We start from the raw sequence: 16,021 nt of genomic DNA, 5'->3' as shown, positions 1-16,021 counted from the left end.
CGAATAGCTCTGGTCTGTCCAAAGACGTCGTCAATTTTCAAGGATCATCATCACTTGGTTCGCCGTTCCTTCCGAGCCCCCCTCGCCTACTCGTTCTTCCTCGTATCAATTATATTGATCTCTCCTCCATCTCTCTTCTTCCCTCTCTCAAAGGCGAGGGACGATAATGTGACAAGCAGATAGGCCTATCCTGTCCTGTCCTGTCCTCGATAGCGGAATATCCTTTTCTCATCTCGCCTAGGCTTAGCACATCATTGTAGTAACAGTGTCCGAAGGCAGTCGATCCTCCTCCTCCCGACCCGTCCAAGAGGAGCGGCTGACTCTTTCAGTAGTAAACTGACCAATAGGCTTGCCCATAGCAGGCGCGCTGACCCCCAGTGCCCAGCTATTTTCTCACTCCCGACCAAAGTATTTTTAACCCTGCAACCTGCCCTGTCGCTGTCACTGCCCTGCCCTATCTCTTCCCCTTTGGGGGATTTATGTGTACGCAACTGCGTAGGTGGGTGGTATTTTGACTTTCGTGATCTGCACCGAGTAGCAGCTGTGGGAATACCGAGCCATTGCTGAACGACTAGTAGCGGGTTTCCGACTAGGATTTTTTCTTTCTTTCTTACTCTATCCGACTGCGCCGACTCAGCTCGATGGGTGGGGACCTAGAAAAGAGGGGGGACCTGCAAAGAGAGTGTGCTTCACTTGCTTGCCTGCTTCGTGGTTGAGTTCGTTTCCTGTTGAACCAGAAGCCGTCAACTTGATGTGCTAATGTCCAGGGCCCACGGATATACCGCTGTTGGACCCTCGCCCCCCCCCCCCCCCAAACAGAAAAAGACAAGATGATTAGATGATTACTTACTATTGCAACCTCGTTTCTTCCCTTTTTTTTTTCTTCTTTTTTTTTATCTTTCTTTCGGGGGTGGCTTTGACCCCGGCCGATCTCAACCTGCGCGCACTACAAGGGCCCGCGGGGTACTTGCAGCAAGTGTGGAGAACGACTCTTGCCATTCTCTCGTCGCTCTTACTGTATACGTCTCTTTCCTTGTCTCTGTCTATCATTCTTTCCCTTTTTTTCTCCATCTTGGCTGCATCCTTTTAGAGTTGGTTGCCTGACCTAGTACCATCGTGGTATCCCTGTCACCCTTTTTTCACCCCGTCCTCTTCCGTAAGGCCAACCAATTACTCGTTCATTTTCTCTTTTTTTCTGGCCCATCAACTCGTCACCCACCTTGCCCCATCTGAGCGTACATGCATGTTCAGAGCTGCGCATTTGGTGTGTGTGTGTGTGTGTGTGTGTGTGTGTGTGCGCGCTCTCTTTTTGAGCTCCGAAGGAAAAGCCCCACATCAACTAAATTTCTCGTTCTCGATGCAACCAACCCTCCGACAAGAGCGGAGAATGCCTATCCTTCTTACCATCCTCCTCCTTCATGAGAGATGCAGAGAATAGGCCGGAGGGAGGCTGCAGGCTCTTGTCAGCGGTACCCGCCGAGGACCTTGTATCGAGAAAGACAGAAAACGGTTACATAGAAATACTTACACTTCCCCCCCTCCTCCCACCACCTCCTCCCTCACGCTGTCTCTGTTTCCTTCTCTCAACCGTCTGCACGATACCCTCTGGTCTTTTCTTTCCATCCACCCTCTTCTTTCATGATCACTTTGTTGTGAACTCACACTCTCCTATACATATATAATAGACAGATCACCGCCATCACTGGTCTTCCTCTTCCCTCCTCAGTGTACCCACCCAGACACACACATATCTACATATATCTATACATCTAGATATACATATATATTTATTCTTATATCTTTGTCGTCTCCTGTGAAACGACCAACACAACCAGCTTCCACTTCACTACACAGGTCCCCTCCCTACCTACACATAGCAGACATCCATCATGGCAGGGGAAGATCCAGCCCCGTCCGGCGCGTCGATCCACCAGGACAACAGCACAGACCTGATGAATGGTGGGCCTGTAGGTCCTATCAACGGCCACTATATTAACGGCACAAGCACAGACGGCGGAAGTACCAACAACAGCAGGCCTCCTTCGCCAACCCATGCCTCCTTCAACCACTCACACTCTCACTCTCGCCCTCACTCCCAGTCTCTCCACCATGAACACGCAGCACCTCCAAAGGGCGTCACCTGGCCGACATCTCCCTCTCTCCTCACAGAACTCGGCGCCGAGGACCGGGACCGCGCGACAGCCAGCCATGCGACCCACCAGGTGCCCGTCCCTGGCCCTCACGAGGGCAACGTCGGCGGCCCACGGTCCAGGACGTACGCCAGCGTCAGATCTTACGCCGATGAAGAGGACCGCGCTGAGGGAGGAGCCTTCCCCCACATCTCGAAGCCCGTCGAGCTTCTGCGCAATAGTTATGACTGCATCGTCATCGGCAGCGGGTACGGAGGCGGAGTTGCTGCCAGCCGAATGGCGAGGGCTGGCCAGAGCGTCTGCGTGCTGGAGAGGGGCAAGGAGAAGTGGCCTGGCGAATACCCCAGCGGCTCGGAGAGTGCCCTCGAGGAGCTGCACTGGAGCGGTACTTTCCAGCCGAGCTCGTACTGTGATGGTATCGCTGTCGACGGTGGTGATCCTACGGGCATGTACCACTTGATTTTTGGAAAAGGCCAGAACGCATTTGTTGGAAATGGTGCGTCTTAAGTTCTCACACTTGCTCCATTGGTTGCTGTTCTGGCAATCGGGACCAACAGGTCTGCTAACTTTACATTCATGTGACAGGTCTGGGCGGCACCAGCTTGATCAACGCCAACGTCTTCCTCGAGGCCAACCACGATTCCCTCAGCATGCAGGCGTGGCCTGAAGAGATCCGAAATAATCCTACCTGTCTGGACAGCTGTGAGTAGTAGTGATGTCGTCATCATTTTGAGAAATATGTCTTGTTTCTCTTTTGGTTGCTGACTGCCAATAAATATATTATAGACTACAAAAAAGCAAAAAAGGTCCTCGACCCGCAGCAGTACCCGGCTGACTGGCCCAAGCTGCCCAAGCTTGACCTCCTAGAGAAACAGGCCGAGGCTCTCAGTATGCGCGAGAAGTTCAGGCGCGTCCATCAGACGACCCGTTTCCGCAACGGACCCAACAGCTGCGGCGTCGAGATGCTACCCTCGGCCCTCACAGGCCAAGACGCCACAGGCGTTAATGACGGCTCCAAGACCACCACCCTCGTCACCTACCTCGCCGATGCCTGGAACTGGGGCGCCGAGATGTTCTGCGAGTGCGAGGTGCGGTATATTGAGAAATGTAAGGATCCTAACCGTGGCGGGTACAATGTGTACTTTGCCTGGCACGGCCGGAACCGAGGCCACTTCAAGGCCAACCTGCACGACGATCTTATGTGGGTGCACGCCAAGGAGGCTGTGTTTCTGGGTGCTGGTGCCATTGGTACCACCGAGATCCTGCTCAGGAGTAAAGAGCTGGGCCTGCACATGAGCGACCAGGTTGGCCTGAACATGTCTGGCAACGGAGACATGCTGGCCTTTGGCTATAACACAGACCATACTGTCAACAGCATCGGGAGGCCGTTCCCTTCACCATATAACCCTGTGGGCCCTTGTATCACTGGCATCATCGATAACCGAGAGGGTCACGCTAACCCGCTGGACGGCTACGTGATCGAGGAGGGTACTGTTCCCAAGGCATTAGCACCCTTTTTCCAGGCAATGCTGGACATGATGCCTGGCAGTATCTCCTCGGAGGAGGGCATCACGGCCAAGGCCCAAGCCTCCCTGGCCAGATGGGGTAGTCGGATACTGGGTCCTTATTTCAAAGACGGGGCCATCGAGAGAACCCAGGTGTACCTCATCATGTCACATGACAGTGCGTGTCTCCCTTCTTCTTCTGTTTGAGGGTTGCTCAACTGACAATAATTGACCTACAGGCAACCAGGCGGTGCTTAGCCTCAAAGACGGCAAACCAGTCCTCGAGTTCCTGGGCGTGGGACGAAGCGACCACGTCAAAGAGCTCAACACTGTCCTGGCCAAGGCGACCAAGGCCGTCGGAGGCACTCTTGTCCAGACCCCCTTCTTCGCCTTGATGGGCGAACAAGAGGTCACCGTTCACCCCATCGGCGGTGCCTGCATGGCTCGCGATGGCACTGCTGCCACTGGTGTCGTCAACCATGTTGGCGAGGTTTTTACCAATGAAGGAGGTGAGGATGTCGACCGGGCCGTCCACGAGGGCCTCATCGTTATGGATGCAGCCGTCATTCCTGCTGCGCTTGGGGCGAACCCTTTTGCCACCATCACCGCACTCGCAGAGAGATCCGTCGAGGCGTACTGCCACAAGAAAAGGCTGGAGATCAAGCGCGACGAGAACGGCATCCTGGACCTCTTTGGCGAACCTCAGCAGAGAAGGAAGAAGAGGTCGAGTACCAGGAGCACTATGAGCAGCAGCAGCGACGACAACAAGATGCCGTCGACGATGACGGCGACAATGGCACAGGAGATGGCTATCGAGCGCGCCGATATAGACAGCGTCAACGGTGCCGCGCACGTCATCAGCAGCGCCGACGCAATCAAGGCGAGCGGCTTCGGCTTCACCGAGGTCATGTCGGGCTTCATCCACCACGACGAGGAGGGTATGAGGGAGGACAGACGGTCAACATACGAGCTGGGCTATCGCACGGCTAAGAGCCTCTGCGAGAGTGCGCGCTTCTTCCTCAGCGTCCAGGCCTTCAACGTCAACAATATCGTGCAGAACGACCAGCACAAGGGAATGCTGACGGGCACCTTTGTGTGTCCTACCATTCCAGGCTCGCCCTTTATGGTCCAGAGGGGCCAGTTCAACCTTTTCAAGCTCGACCTCAAGGCGCCCGGCACCCGGAATTTGACCTACGACTTTGACATGACGGGCGTCAGCGGCGAGCTGCTCCATTTTCACGGCTACAAGGTGGTAGACTCATCCGTCGCCCTCTCCCCTTTCCAATTCTGGCGGTCCACGACCACGCTGTACGTGACCATCAGCAGGAAGAAACAGACCGACCCTATCATGCCCATCATCCCAGGTGATGGTGTCGAGGACGACGACGACGCCACCGATGAGGCCTGGCGCAGGATGCACGTCGTCGCAAAGGGCATCATGCACATCCAGCCAGCCGACTTCTTCTCCGAGATGATGACCCTCTCGCCGACGGGCAGCTCGATCCTCCAGAAGGCCATGTCCGCAGCCAGCTTCATGACATTCTTCACCCGCAAGTCCATGTCCCTGTTCCTCGCTCCCTTGACCTCGCTGCAGTATCCTTCGACCACGTATTCGTCCTACGTCAACAACACCCTTCCCGATAAGTCTTTCGATATCTGGTCCATCGACAATGTCTGCACAAAAATGCACATGTGGAACGCGACGCACCCTCCTTCAGACGGCAGCCCCATCCAGGACCTCTTCATGATCCCAGGCGCCAGCGTCGACCACCAGATCTTTGCCCTGCCCACCATCCCCTACAACGCAGTCAACTACTTCACCCGCGCTGGATATCGCGTCTTCGTCACCGTCCACCGCATCGGCTCCGTCATGATTGCCGAGAACGACTGGACCACCTTTGACGCGAGGCTTGACCTGAAAGCATGCCTCCAGACCATCCGCAAGCTGAACCTCCACGAGCACAAGGAGAACACGGGGCTCAGTGACAAGGAGCTGACCAGGAGCGGATGGCAGCCGCCCAAGACCTACTGCATCGCCCATTGCATGGGCAGTGTCGCCTTCTCGTGCGGTCTGCTAGATGGGACCATCCCCAGCGCCTGGATCAAGGGCATCTCCTGCTCGCAGGTTTTCATGAACCCCATCTGGAACACGATGAACCTGATCAAGGCCACCGCAGGCCCCATCCCCCTCGATAAGCTTTACAAGATGCTCGCGGGCAACTGGTTCAGCTGCTCCACCTCACGCGATGATAGCCTCGTCCAGAAGGGGCTCAACCAGCTCCTGCGCTTCATGCCCGACGCGAGGCGCGAGATCTGTAACAGTGCGAGCTGTCACCGCATCACGCTTACGTATGGCCGGTGTTGGAACCACTGCAACCTCAACGAGGCCACACATCGTCAGATCGACCGCTTCTTTGGCGGTGTGAACATGCGCCTGCTCCACCTCCTCATGAGGATGGGTGTCGACGGGCACGTAATGGGCAATGGGCCCCTCTTCGAGACGCTCACCACGAACAAGAACATCGAGAGGCTGCGTGGTATACCTTTTCTCCTCTTCGTGGGCGCCGACAACGCAGTTCTGAGTCCAGAGGCCACCGAGAGGACTTATGAGAAACTGTGTGATGTCTTTGGGACCAGGGCCGGCGGCGGGGCTGCTGGGGTTTTCGGCGAGGGTCGTGATGACAGTGGCATCCAGTATCGCCGGCGGGTCGTGCCTGGTTATGGTCACCTGGACTGCTGGATGGGCCGGAACGCGTGGAAAGACGTGTATCCTATGGTCCGGGAGGAGGTCGACCGTGTGTGCCATGGCGACCGATACCACTTCAAGGAGCCTGATGATAGGTTTAAGATGATGGTTGACAATGGCGAATTACTCTACTAAGGAGGATGTAGTTGTCGAGGAAGGGCGAGTTAAGTTTCTTCTCTTTCTCCCTTCCCATGTGATGGAATTACGAGGCCTGCTTCTTTTTGGATTTCTTCTTCATCTGTATTACTTTTTATTTTTGGAAATCTTGCACTATTCATATGGAGCAGAGGTTTGGTAAAGGCAGGATATAGCAAGGGCATGGCATGGTAAATGAAGGACGAGATATTGAGGTGTGGTAATGTTGGTGTGTCTCTACACACACACACACACACACACGAGGCTGGCTCCTCGACTTGAAGCCACCATATAGACCCGTACCTAACTTAAGAATATACCAATTCCAAATATGTATACATACATCCCAGCTGGACTCTGTTTACATCAATGAGTCAATTTAAATACTCGAAAAGTTTTGCTGAGAGCTCGTAAGCATACATTGGACTGCCGTTGGAAAGATAAATATCTTTGGTCCAAACATGTCTAAAGGAGACTTCTGCTGTTCTACCGCTTGGACTTGGCCTTCCTCCTCAGCGCCCGAACCTCCTTCTTCATCCTGGCATCCACCATCTTGTACCGGCCCTTGACGCCAGACGGCCTGCCCTTGCCCTTGTTCGCGCCTCTGGCCACAACCACCTTGATTGGCGGCCGCTTGGTCTTCTTGCTCGCCTTGGACAGCAGCTTGGCTATGCTGTCCGCCTTCTCTCTCTCCGTCATGCCCTCCGAGGCCGCCAGCACGTCGCTCTTCTTCTTGAGCTTCTCCAGCCTGTCCGCGGCGCGCTGCTTCTTGCGCGCCTTGGCCTCGCGCACCTTCTTGATGGGCCGCGCGTTGAGGGCCCGCATCTTCTCCTTGATCGCCTGCGCTGCCGCCTTGGTGATCGGCTTCTGCTGCTTGTCGTGCTTGGACTCGTCCTCCATGAACCACTCTGGGAGACCGTCCCGGTCCCGGAAAGCGTGCTTGTTGAAGCCATCGTCCATCAGATCGTGGCTGGACTTCTTCCCTGTGGCGAGCTCGTGGGCGAGAGTCATTGCTTCGGCAGTAATGATATCGATTTCTGTGATAGGATACTGGTCAGTAAAGCAGGGGCCCAGAATAGGATTGTCCTGAAGAATAAGTTGGTGCTCTTCTCACCTGGCCTATTGTCCTTCTTCTTTTGTCTCTCTTCTTCCTCCCAGTCGCTTTCATCCTCATCTTCCATATCCGCTTTCGGAGCCTTGACAAACTTGATGTCCTCCTCATCATCATCGCTGGGCGCGTCGACTGCTGCTGCGCTCCCGTTCGGTCTTGATGCCTTGGCCAAGTCGTCTTCTGATGAGATCTCGTCAATCTCGTCCACCTCCATCGCCTCCACTTCTTCCACCTCGCTGGCGTCGTCTTCTGGCTCGTCTAGTAGGCCATCGATATCTTGAAAGACGTCCTGGTTGAAGAAGGCTCTCGCTCGCTTCGACAATCCCGTCGCATCTGCCTGCTCGTTGTCCAAGTCCGTCAGCAAGGGCTTCCGAGAAAGGCCATCCTCGCCGTCCGAGTCCTCCTCGCTGTCATCTTCCTCGAGCACACTCTCGTCATCGCTAGCAGCCTGTTCGTCTGCAGATACACCCTCCCACTCGTCGTCGTCGTGTTCTTTTCGTGCCCTCTTGGCGCGGTACTTGGCATCCGTGGCCGATTTTCTCTCCCTGTACGCATCGTACATGGAGTCCAGCTCTCGCTCTAGCCTATCCTCGGCCTCATCACTTTCATCTCCGGACCCATTGTCGGCAACCTCCTGTTTCTTATTATCCTTCTCATTCACCTTGACCATCTTGCCCTTGGCGATCCTGCTCAAGGTACCGCCCGCCTTGTCGATGGCCTTGAGCTGAAACATGGCATCCTCGCCCATCGGGCCCTGCTGCTCCATGCCGATGTCCATGGGTGCGGTCATGTTGAGCTGCATCCGAACGATGTCCTTCTGCCTCTGTTCGTTTTCTTTCCTCCTGTCCTTCTTCTTTCTGGAGTCCTCCCTGTCCTTGAGAGCTTGTAGCTCCTCCTGGATTCTCATCTCCTCGTCCATGGACTCGACCGCAGCAGTCTCTTCCACCACCTCGGGCTGGGCAGTCTTCTTTGTCGGAAAGCCAAAGATCTCACGGACCCTGAGACGCCACTTCAGCAGAATTTTGAACTCCTTGCGGCCCAGCACTTTCAAATCCTCGCAGCACCTCCGGATCTCGTCCGTGGTCTCAGGCAGCTTGTCAAGCGCCGCGAGGGCGACGTCTCCATTTCGGGCCTGATCGAAGTGCAGCTTGTTGATGCTCCCCAATATGGCGATCGGATCGGTGGTCTGGATGAACTCGCTCGCAGGGATCTCCTTGAACTGGGTCCAGTCTCCCTCCTCATAACCATCCCTCTTCCTCTTCTTGATCTCGGGGTTGTACACCTTGGCCTCGTTGTTCGGGGTCGGGGCAGCAAGTTCTTCGAACACGGCACGCGGATCGAGAAACTTGGGGTCGATGCGCTTGGGCGCCTTGAAACCACGGCAGACGACGAAGATCTCGGCAGACACATTTCGGGAGGAGGGGGGCTTGGTGGCCTCGACCTTTGTGAAGAGCTGGTTGAACACCCAGAGCAGCGAGTTGTAATCCTTGGACCGGAAGACCTTGGTGACAAAGGTTCCGCCCTCGACGAGGAATTCCGTGGCCAGCTTCATGGACTGCAGGGCCAGCTCAGCCTGATTGAAGGAGTCCTGGACCCATGCGGTACCGACGTTGGGCGCACCATCGTGGAGGACCGTATCGGCCTTCCAGGTCTTGAGATGTTTCCTGATGGTGGCACGACACTGCTCGGTGGTGATATCGCTCTGAAAAGTGATGACCTTGGGGATAGGCTTGATAGGGGCGAGATCGACACCGACGATGAGGCTGTTCACGGGCATGACCTCGGCTGCGACTTGACACCACGACTACACTCGACCTGTCAGAGAAAGGAGGGGTGGATAGGGGATAGGGATAGGAAGACGGAGAAAGAAGGTCTGGAACGTACTCCTGGCGCCGCGCAGAGATCCAGCAGGACCTTGCTCTTCTCGAGGAAGCCATATTTCTTGTTGAGCTGGATGAGTTTGAAGGCGGCACGAGCCCTGTAGCCCTTCTCCTTTGCAAGTTTATACCATTTGTCAAGACGACCCTTGCCGTGTTTCTTCTGGATCGCCATATTGGAAAACGGAGGGGAGGGAGGGAAGGGAAACGCTGCGCTGAGGGGAGAGGCGGTCCAGAGGCGTGGTGCGCAGCGGTTTCTGTTTCTATTTCTTTTTTTTCTTGAAGGTGATCCGAAGTACGCAGCAAGGCTACACAGTCACTTAGAAATTTCGTGCGATAAGATAAGACTTTTTTTCCCCTTTGGCTACAGGGGTGGTTTTGTCTTGTACCTAGACTCAGAACAGGGGTGCCTCGACCGCGAGGACCTGGCGGGCGGGCTACCACAGGTACCTCGAAAGCACTAACAGCGCCTGTAGTGAGTTTGTACCGCGCCAAATCACCCCTGTTGAGTTCTTGCCAGATTGAGCGGGTACAGACGAATTAGCGACGGTGATTGGTGAAGAAGGTGCACTGCAGTCCCATTTACACGGTACGCGTTCCTCTCCTGCAACCTGTGGCGTCCTATGCGCGTCGTGATGACGGCCCAGCCAACCAGGCGTCTCTTTATACCTTGGCCAGAATCCTGTCGACTGACTTCACACAAGACCCTAATCCCACCTCAGTGGACCTGTCTCTCTCTCTCTCTCTCTTTGGTCGCGTTGTAAAACACTGCCCTGTTGTCATCATCGCCTCTCAACTTCTCGACTCTGGTCTCGTGCCATCACGAACGAAGCGCGGCTCTATACAAATACTGACGTTGCTCTTTTGTTCTTCCTCTCGTCTCAGGTTTCTGCCTCACTGGACAGGACGGTACAGTCCAGTACAGTACCGCACTCACACGACGTCACAATTCCAAAGGACAGGCCAGCTCGAGTGACGTTTCTTTAGCGAAGAAAAAGGAACAGAAGAAGGAGGGGGAAAAGAAATAGGAACAGAAGGGAAAAGGGTGGTCATGGCTGGGGAAGATGGTCCACCAGCAGAACCACCACCAGTTCGTTGCAGTCCAAGACTCCATAATGCCACAATCCCAAGCATTACTACGCCTCTGTCACCACCTCGACGTCACATCAAACAGAAGAAAGCACCGTCCATAACGCCGAGGAAATTCAACGCCTTCTTTGCCCGCCGGAATACCCGCTCCAAAACCGCCTCAGGTTCCATCGATGAGACCACTCGCGCCTTGGGAGCCATCACCGGCTCGGCTGTTAACGGACGCCAGCGCCGGGTCAAGGACTCTCCCATTCCCTTCAAACAGCCCCTGCGCAGGTCAAAGGGCGGGCTTCACGACGACGAGAACGGGACTGAGACGCCCAGGCGGGCCAAACGACGCAAGACAGGTCACCACACTCCTCCCGAGTCTTCACCTCTAAGGCCACCACCTGCAAGCCTGCTTCAGTCCTCTCCGTGTGCCCGAAATGATAGCATAGAGGACAAGCGGCCCAGGTCAGCGCTTCTCAGCCCCCTGCAGTCTCTTCCAGCTAGCAGCCAGTCGACGGAGGACATTTCCGACTTTGAGTGCGACTACTCTGATGCGGATGTTGATGATGATGATGACGACGACGTCGACGATGATGATGATGACATCGACGACGAGGACGAGGACCACCACGAGCCACCAAAACGCCTCACTCAACTGACCCACAGGGGCATGGCTGCGCACATCCTGCAACGGCAGCTCGGCGGCATGCCACGCGGAGGGCGCTCATATCTTCCCACGCCCACCTCCGACTGGCGCTCGGAGACGGCTGCCTTCCACTCTGGCCCACAGGACATTCATTATTCTACCAGCCATGACGGACATCCACGGTGTATTCCCTTCTGTGCCACAGCATGTAACAACAGCAGCCTGGTCGCAATCGGAGACGAGGAGGGCCGCGTGCGTATACTCGACACGTCGCCCGCCTCCAAGTTCGATAGGATTCATGTGTGCTTCCAGTCTCACAATAACGCCATTATCGACCTGGCCTTCTCCCCCGACGACACCCGCATTGCCACCGCGTCAGGCGACCAGACGGGCAAGGTGATTGACATGATGACCCAGGCACCCATCTCGATATTAGGCCAGCACACTGCCTCGCTGAAGCAGGTCCGCTTCCAACCCGGCCGTGGAGGCGGCCACGTCCTTGCCACGTCCTCTCGCGACGGGAGCATCCAGATCTGGGACCTCCGGTGTCATGGCGGCCCTGTTCATGATTCCATCACGCTCGAGAGGGATGCTGGGTTGCGATACACCACGCCGAGGCACATCACCTCGGGCTGTGCGGTGAATTCCTTCTTCGGCGCACATGAGGTTATGCCACGCCACCAGACCCGCTCCGTCGCTGGCCTGAGCACCAGCGCCCTGGGCACAACCACAACCACTACAGACCACGCAGACGTCGCCTTCAGAGGAGAGGTGCTCGGCCGCCTCAGCGACGTGTCTGTCACGGCTATCCACTGGCTCCCTGCGGGCCGTGAGCATCTGCTCCTGTCTGCCTGCGAGGCTGACGCGAGCATCAAGCTCTGGGACATTCGAACCATCCACACCTCTCGCTCCCACCGCGCGCCCGTGCCTCTAGGTTACACAGCACCTCCAACCAGCCACACCAACTGGCGCCACTTTGGCGTCTCCAGCCTGTCGCTCTCCAGTGACGCGAGTCGCCTCTACGCCCTCTGCAAGGACAATACCGTGTACGCCTACTCCACCTCCCACATGGTCCTGGGTCCGTCGCCTTCTGGGAGCACGGGTAGTCATAGCTTCGCCTCGTCCAGGAAGCCGAAGCACGCCCCTGCTGAGCAAATGTCCGGGCCCTTGTACGGATTCCGGCACGACAACTTCCACGCGACGAGCTTCTATATCAAGTCCTCCCTGCGGCCCGCCCAGGACGGCAGAAGCGAGCTTCTAGCCGTCGGCAGCGCGGACGGGACGCCCATCCTGTTCCCCACGGACGAGAGATACTTCAGGAGCGCCATTGAGGCTGGGACGCTGAACAGCCAAAACGGCCCCGATGCCACGTTCACCGCTACTGCCACTGTCAAGAACACGACCTCCGCCACAACGAACACCTTCTTCTCGTCGTCGTCGTCGTCCTCCGCAGCCAGCTCGATTCCTGGGTCTCGCAGCACGCGTACCTCCATGCGGTTGACCAGCGCGGACCGTAGGTCTAGCATCCCCTCCCACGGCAATCTACGCGCGTCGATCAGGGATCAGGATATCCCCATCATCCGATCGGTCGGTGGCGTTAGCTACGGAACGCCGCTGGTACGCGGTCACGGCAAGGAGGTCGGCGCGCTGGCGTGGGCACGCGGCGGCAGCCTGGTCACCATCAGCGACGACTACCTCATCCGGTGCTGGCGGGAGGACGATGGCGGCGCCAAGGCGAGGGACCTACGAGTGAATGGCGAAACTGAGGGGCGCAGGTGGGCCCGTGGATGGGCCGCAGTGGATGCAGAGTGGGATGAGGATGAGTAGTGGCTTGTGATGGGGGGGGGGGGGGGTTGTGTTACTTCATCACAATGGTGTAGGGCCTGGCTTGGATTGGGGTTGGAGCCTTTACAGGCTGCCAGAGGGAGTCAGCAAGAGAAGAGGGAGCCTCACTGTGGGTTTCATGAACAATTAACGTCTTTTTGATTTGTTATCATACATCCTCCTGCTGCGTTACTTTAGCGATTCCAGGACTACAGGAAAGGAAAGAGGTTGGAGAATGAAATACGGCGTTTCGGGAGCCCATGTTGTGTATTGGTCTCACAGTGCATCATCAACTCAGCCAGCAGATAAGCTTGTAGGCAGACAAGCTGCACACATATCAGGGGGTTGCTCAATGACACAAATGATTTTGTGCACCATGGTTTGAGACTCAAAAGCTTTCATTCTCAATCTATAGGTGAGTGTGCTTTGAGACTGTCCAGACAGCCCATCATAATCATCAAAGAAAAAGAAAGCGAGGACGTAGGTATGAGGGTATCCGGAGTCTTGATCTTCCTTTTGATCCTGATCAACGCCAACCTTGCCCGCCTGGAATTCGTATGCATGATGCCATCTCCTGTACAATATCAACAGTTAAAGATGCGCTCGCAGTTCATGCAAGTCCCATTCTCTAGTCATAAATCATCCAGTTTGATCGCCCCGTCCGACTGTCGCACGTAAAGGTATGCTGTCGACACCATCGCGACGCCCACAAGTACGACGACTTTCGAGATGACAGCATGAGGTGCATGGTCTGGGCCCTCGGTGTGTGATAATGGACGTGGTGACGGTGTTGCCTCCTTAGCCACAGGACGTGTGCTGCTCATAGGACAGCGCTCAACAGCCGCGCTAGCACGGTCAAAGGGGGTGCCGTCGAAGCCGTGTGGGTTCAACTTCTCTTGATCGCCATGCCTGAGCGATCTGTCTGATTGTGGGAAGTCTGTATCATAGCGGATCGTCCGGAAGCCGTTGCCGGGGACGACGGCATCGTGGGCGAGACTAGAGTCTCCACTGTACAGCTTGGGCTCCGGCTGAATATCCTTGAACCTCCCTGCATTTCCGGATTCCATTGAAGGCCTCGAGGAATCGAGAGGACGAGAGCCGGCCGGGGTCCTTGTGGCCGTAGGATCGGCCGCTGTTTCCAGGCTCGAGCTGCCGCTCGACTTGCGCCGGGCACCCAACAACCTGACCTTCGCGATGGCTATGCTATCTCGCAGTCGGGAACCTATATTCGAAACCCTTGTGGAGTACGTTGGCGCGTGAGAGGCCTTCTGCCCACCAAAGCCCTGTGCCTGGGAGGTGCCAAATATCGCATCCAGCTGTCCTACCACCCCCTCTAGGTGATGAAAGATAGCCGCAGATTCCTCGACGATATCCTGCCTCTCCGGCCCGGCCAGTAGCTGCTCGGCCCGAGCAAACCGTGTCTTAAACTCTGCCTTCAGCTCCTTACACTGCTGGCGAGGGTGCTCGCCAAGCGGGGGATCGAAATCCAAGAAGTCTAGCGGGATCTTAATAGAAGAGTTGTCTTCAAACGTGCTTAGGCGCTCACGCCCGGCGGAAGAGGCATGTTGAGGTCTACATCCGACCATGTGCGGCCTGATGGGTGTCGGCGTTTCGTGCCAGAATTGTGGTTTCAAACACAGCAATTCGGCCCTGATGTAGGAGCCACCAGATAATAGGGCTAAATAGAGGGAGTAGGCGTACGCCAGCAGGAGATGTGGTTTGGCGAGGACCGAGTCTCTGACATGAAGCGTGAACTTCCCTAGGCGACCTGACGTGCCAGCGGACCTGATCTGCTCGTCAATAACATGAGCTGGCCAGCCCGTCATGGCCCGGATATCTGCCTTGATCCGGTCCACTCGCACCATGTTAGGCCAATAGGCCTCTTCGAGAATCTGCCGGGTCCTTTCGGTGATCTGAGGGGTCTCATCGTGCTGGCACGGGTCGGCGCTGAAGGGAAAAACGTAAGGCACTGGCGCGATGTCCGAGTGAATGCCCAAGATGCTCTGCCAGAGAGACTCGAAGGCGATGTAGACGGCACCGATGTGGATGAGGCCGGTGATATAGGCCGAGGGGTTGCTGGTGTGAGGAGGCACCGCCCGGGGCATGCGATCGAGGATGAGCCTGTTAATCTTGGTATGACTCGAGGCTATGGCCACATTGATCTGGTGTGCCAAGGACCGTGGGTCCCCATTCGAAGCGGACGAGGATCTGTCGCCTGCCATATATGATGTGTCGGTGTCTCAAATCAAACCGCTCGATGTAAAAGCCGGGAGTGTGTTGCTTGAACCAGCTCTGGCGGGTGGGCTGAGAGGAGAGTCTCGGAGATGTCATGCGGTCGTGGGATTTCGTAAAACGCCAGAGACAGATCGGAAATATGCGATGAGCCGTATATAGTAAGTCATAGGCGTTGAAGGCCCGTGGCGCCCTCCGCAAGTGTCAGGAGGCTGGCGACGACCTTGTCGGCTTGGTGATGACTGGGCAATCGAGTGAATCGTCGCCGTCGGGAGAGTTAGATACCAAGTAGGGTGGATATGATAGGATGAGTGTTCGCTTGAGGTTCTTGTATCGGAGAGGAGCAAAACGTGCATTAATGTATATGTCTAGAGGCGTCTCTGAAGATGCTGGAGGGAGGGAGGGAGGGGATAATACGACAAGTTGATTTAAGGTTGTCGTTTAGGGTCCACGGGTTCGATCAATCAGTGATTCGGCGTGTGACTTAGTTTATGATGTTTTGGGCAGGTCTTAACGCAGCAGCAGACTGATTTTGTGTCTAATACACCATGATACACAAGAAAAGAAGTCTAATAAGGGAGGATACGGAGGCTTGTTGAATAACAGGTACTGAGAGACAACTCCAGAGAAGGTGGGAAGAGAATGGCTTCGTGGCCGACAGTCTTCGGGTTATAGAGTATTGCCCCAGGTCCAAGAACAAAGGGGAGCAGCCAAGACA

The 16,021-nt window shown here is 55.9% G+C and overlaps 4 protein-coding genes across 4 annotated transcripts; 3 read left to right on the top strand and 1 right to left on the bottom strand.

Moving 5' to 3' along the window:
- Positions 1 to 1,243: 1,243 nt before the first annotated feature.
- M406DRAFT_343424 (uncharacterized protein) lies at positions 1,244 to 1,438 on the top strand (the record flags this gene model as incomplete). The annotated part of the gene is made up of 2 exons (XM_040921865.1): positions 1,244 to 1,284; positions 1,315 to 1,438. 2 exons carry the CDS (start codon positions 1,244 to 1,246, stop codon positions 1,436 to 1,438), a joined length of 165 nt encoding a protein of 54 aa, XP_040771284.1.
- Positions 1,439 to 1,889: 451 nt separating this feature from the next.
- On the top strand, positions 1,890 to 6,877 carry M406DRAFT_353850 (FAD/NAD(P)-binding domain-containing protein; the record flags this gene model as incomplete). The annotated part of the gene is made up of 5 exons (XM_040922790.1): positions 1,890 to 1,967; positions 2,100 to 2,646; positions 2,736 to 2,852; positions 2,949 to 3,833; positions 3,895 to 6,877. The coding sequence occupies 5 exons, from the start codon at positions 1,890 to 1,892 to the stop codon at positions 6,534 to 6,536; spliced, it is 4,269 nt and encodes a 1,422-aa protein (XP_040771283.1). The 3' UTR covers positions 6,537 to 6,877.
- Positions 6,878 to 11,166: 4,289 nt separating this feature from the next.
- On the top strand, positions 11,167 to 13,074 carry M406DRAFT_269372 (WD40 repeat-like protein; the record flags this gene model as incomplete). Its single annotated transcript, XM_040918002.1, has 2 exons — positions 11,167 to 12,764; positions 12,807 to 13,074. Coding segments are annotated over 2 exons (1,866 nt in total), but the record flags the coding sequence as incomplete, so codon positions are not given.
- Positions 13,075 to 14,243: 1,169 nt separating this feature from the next.
- On the bottom strand, positions 14,244 to 15,293 carry M406DRAFT_268986 (heme oxygenase-like protein; the record flags this gene model as incomplete). Its single annotated transcript, XM_040917977.1, has 1 exon — positions 14,244 to 15,293. A coding segment is annotated over one exon (1,050 nt), but the record flags the coding sequence as incomplete, so codon positions are not given.
- Positions 15,294 to 16,021: the final 728 nt, after the last annotated feature.

The sequence above is a fragment of the Cryphonectria parasitica genome, assembly GCF_011745365.1.
Source record: "Cryphonectria parasitica EP155 unplaced genomic scaffold M406scaffold_10, whole genome shotgun sequence".
Classification (NCBI taxonomy): Eukaryota; Fungi; Ascomycota; class Sordariomycetes; order Diaporthales; family Cryphonectriaceae; genus Cryphonectria; species Cryphonectria parasitica.
Note: the sequence above shows the minus strand (reverse complement) of the source record. Positions and strands in the feature narration are given on the sequence as shown.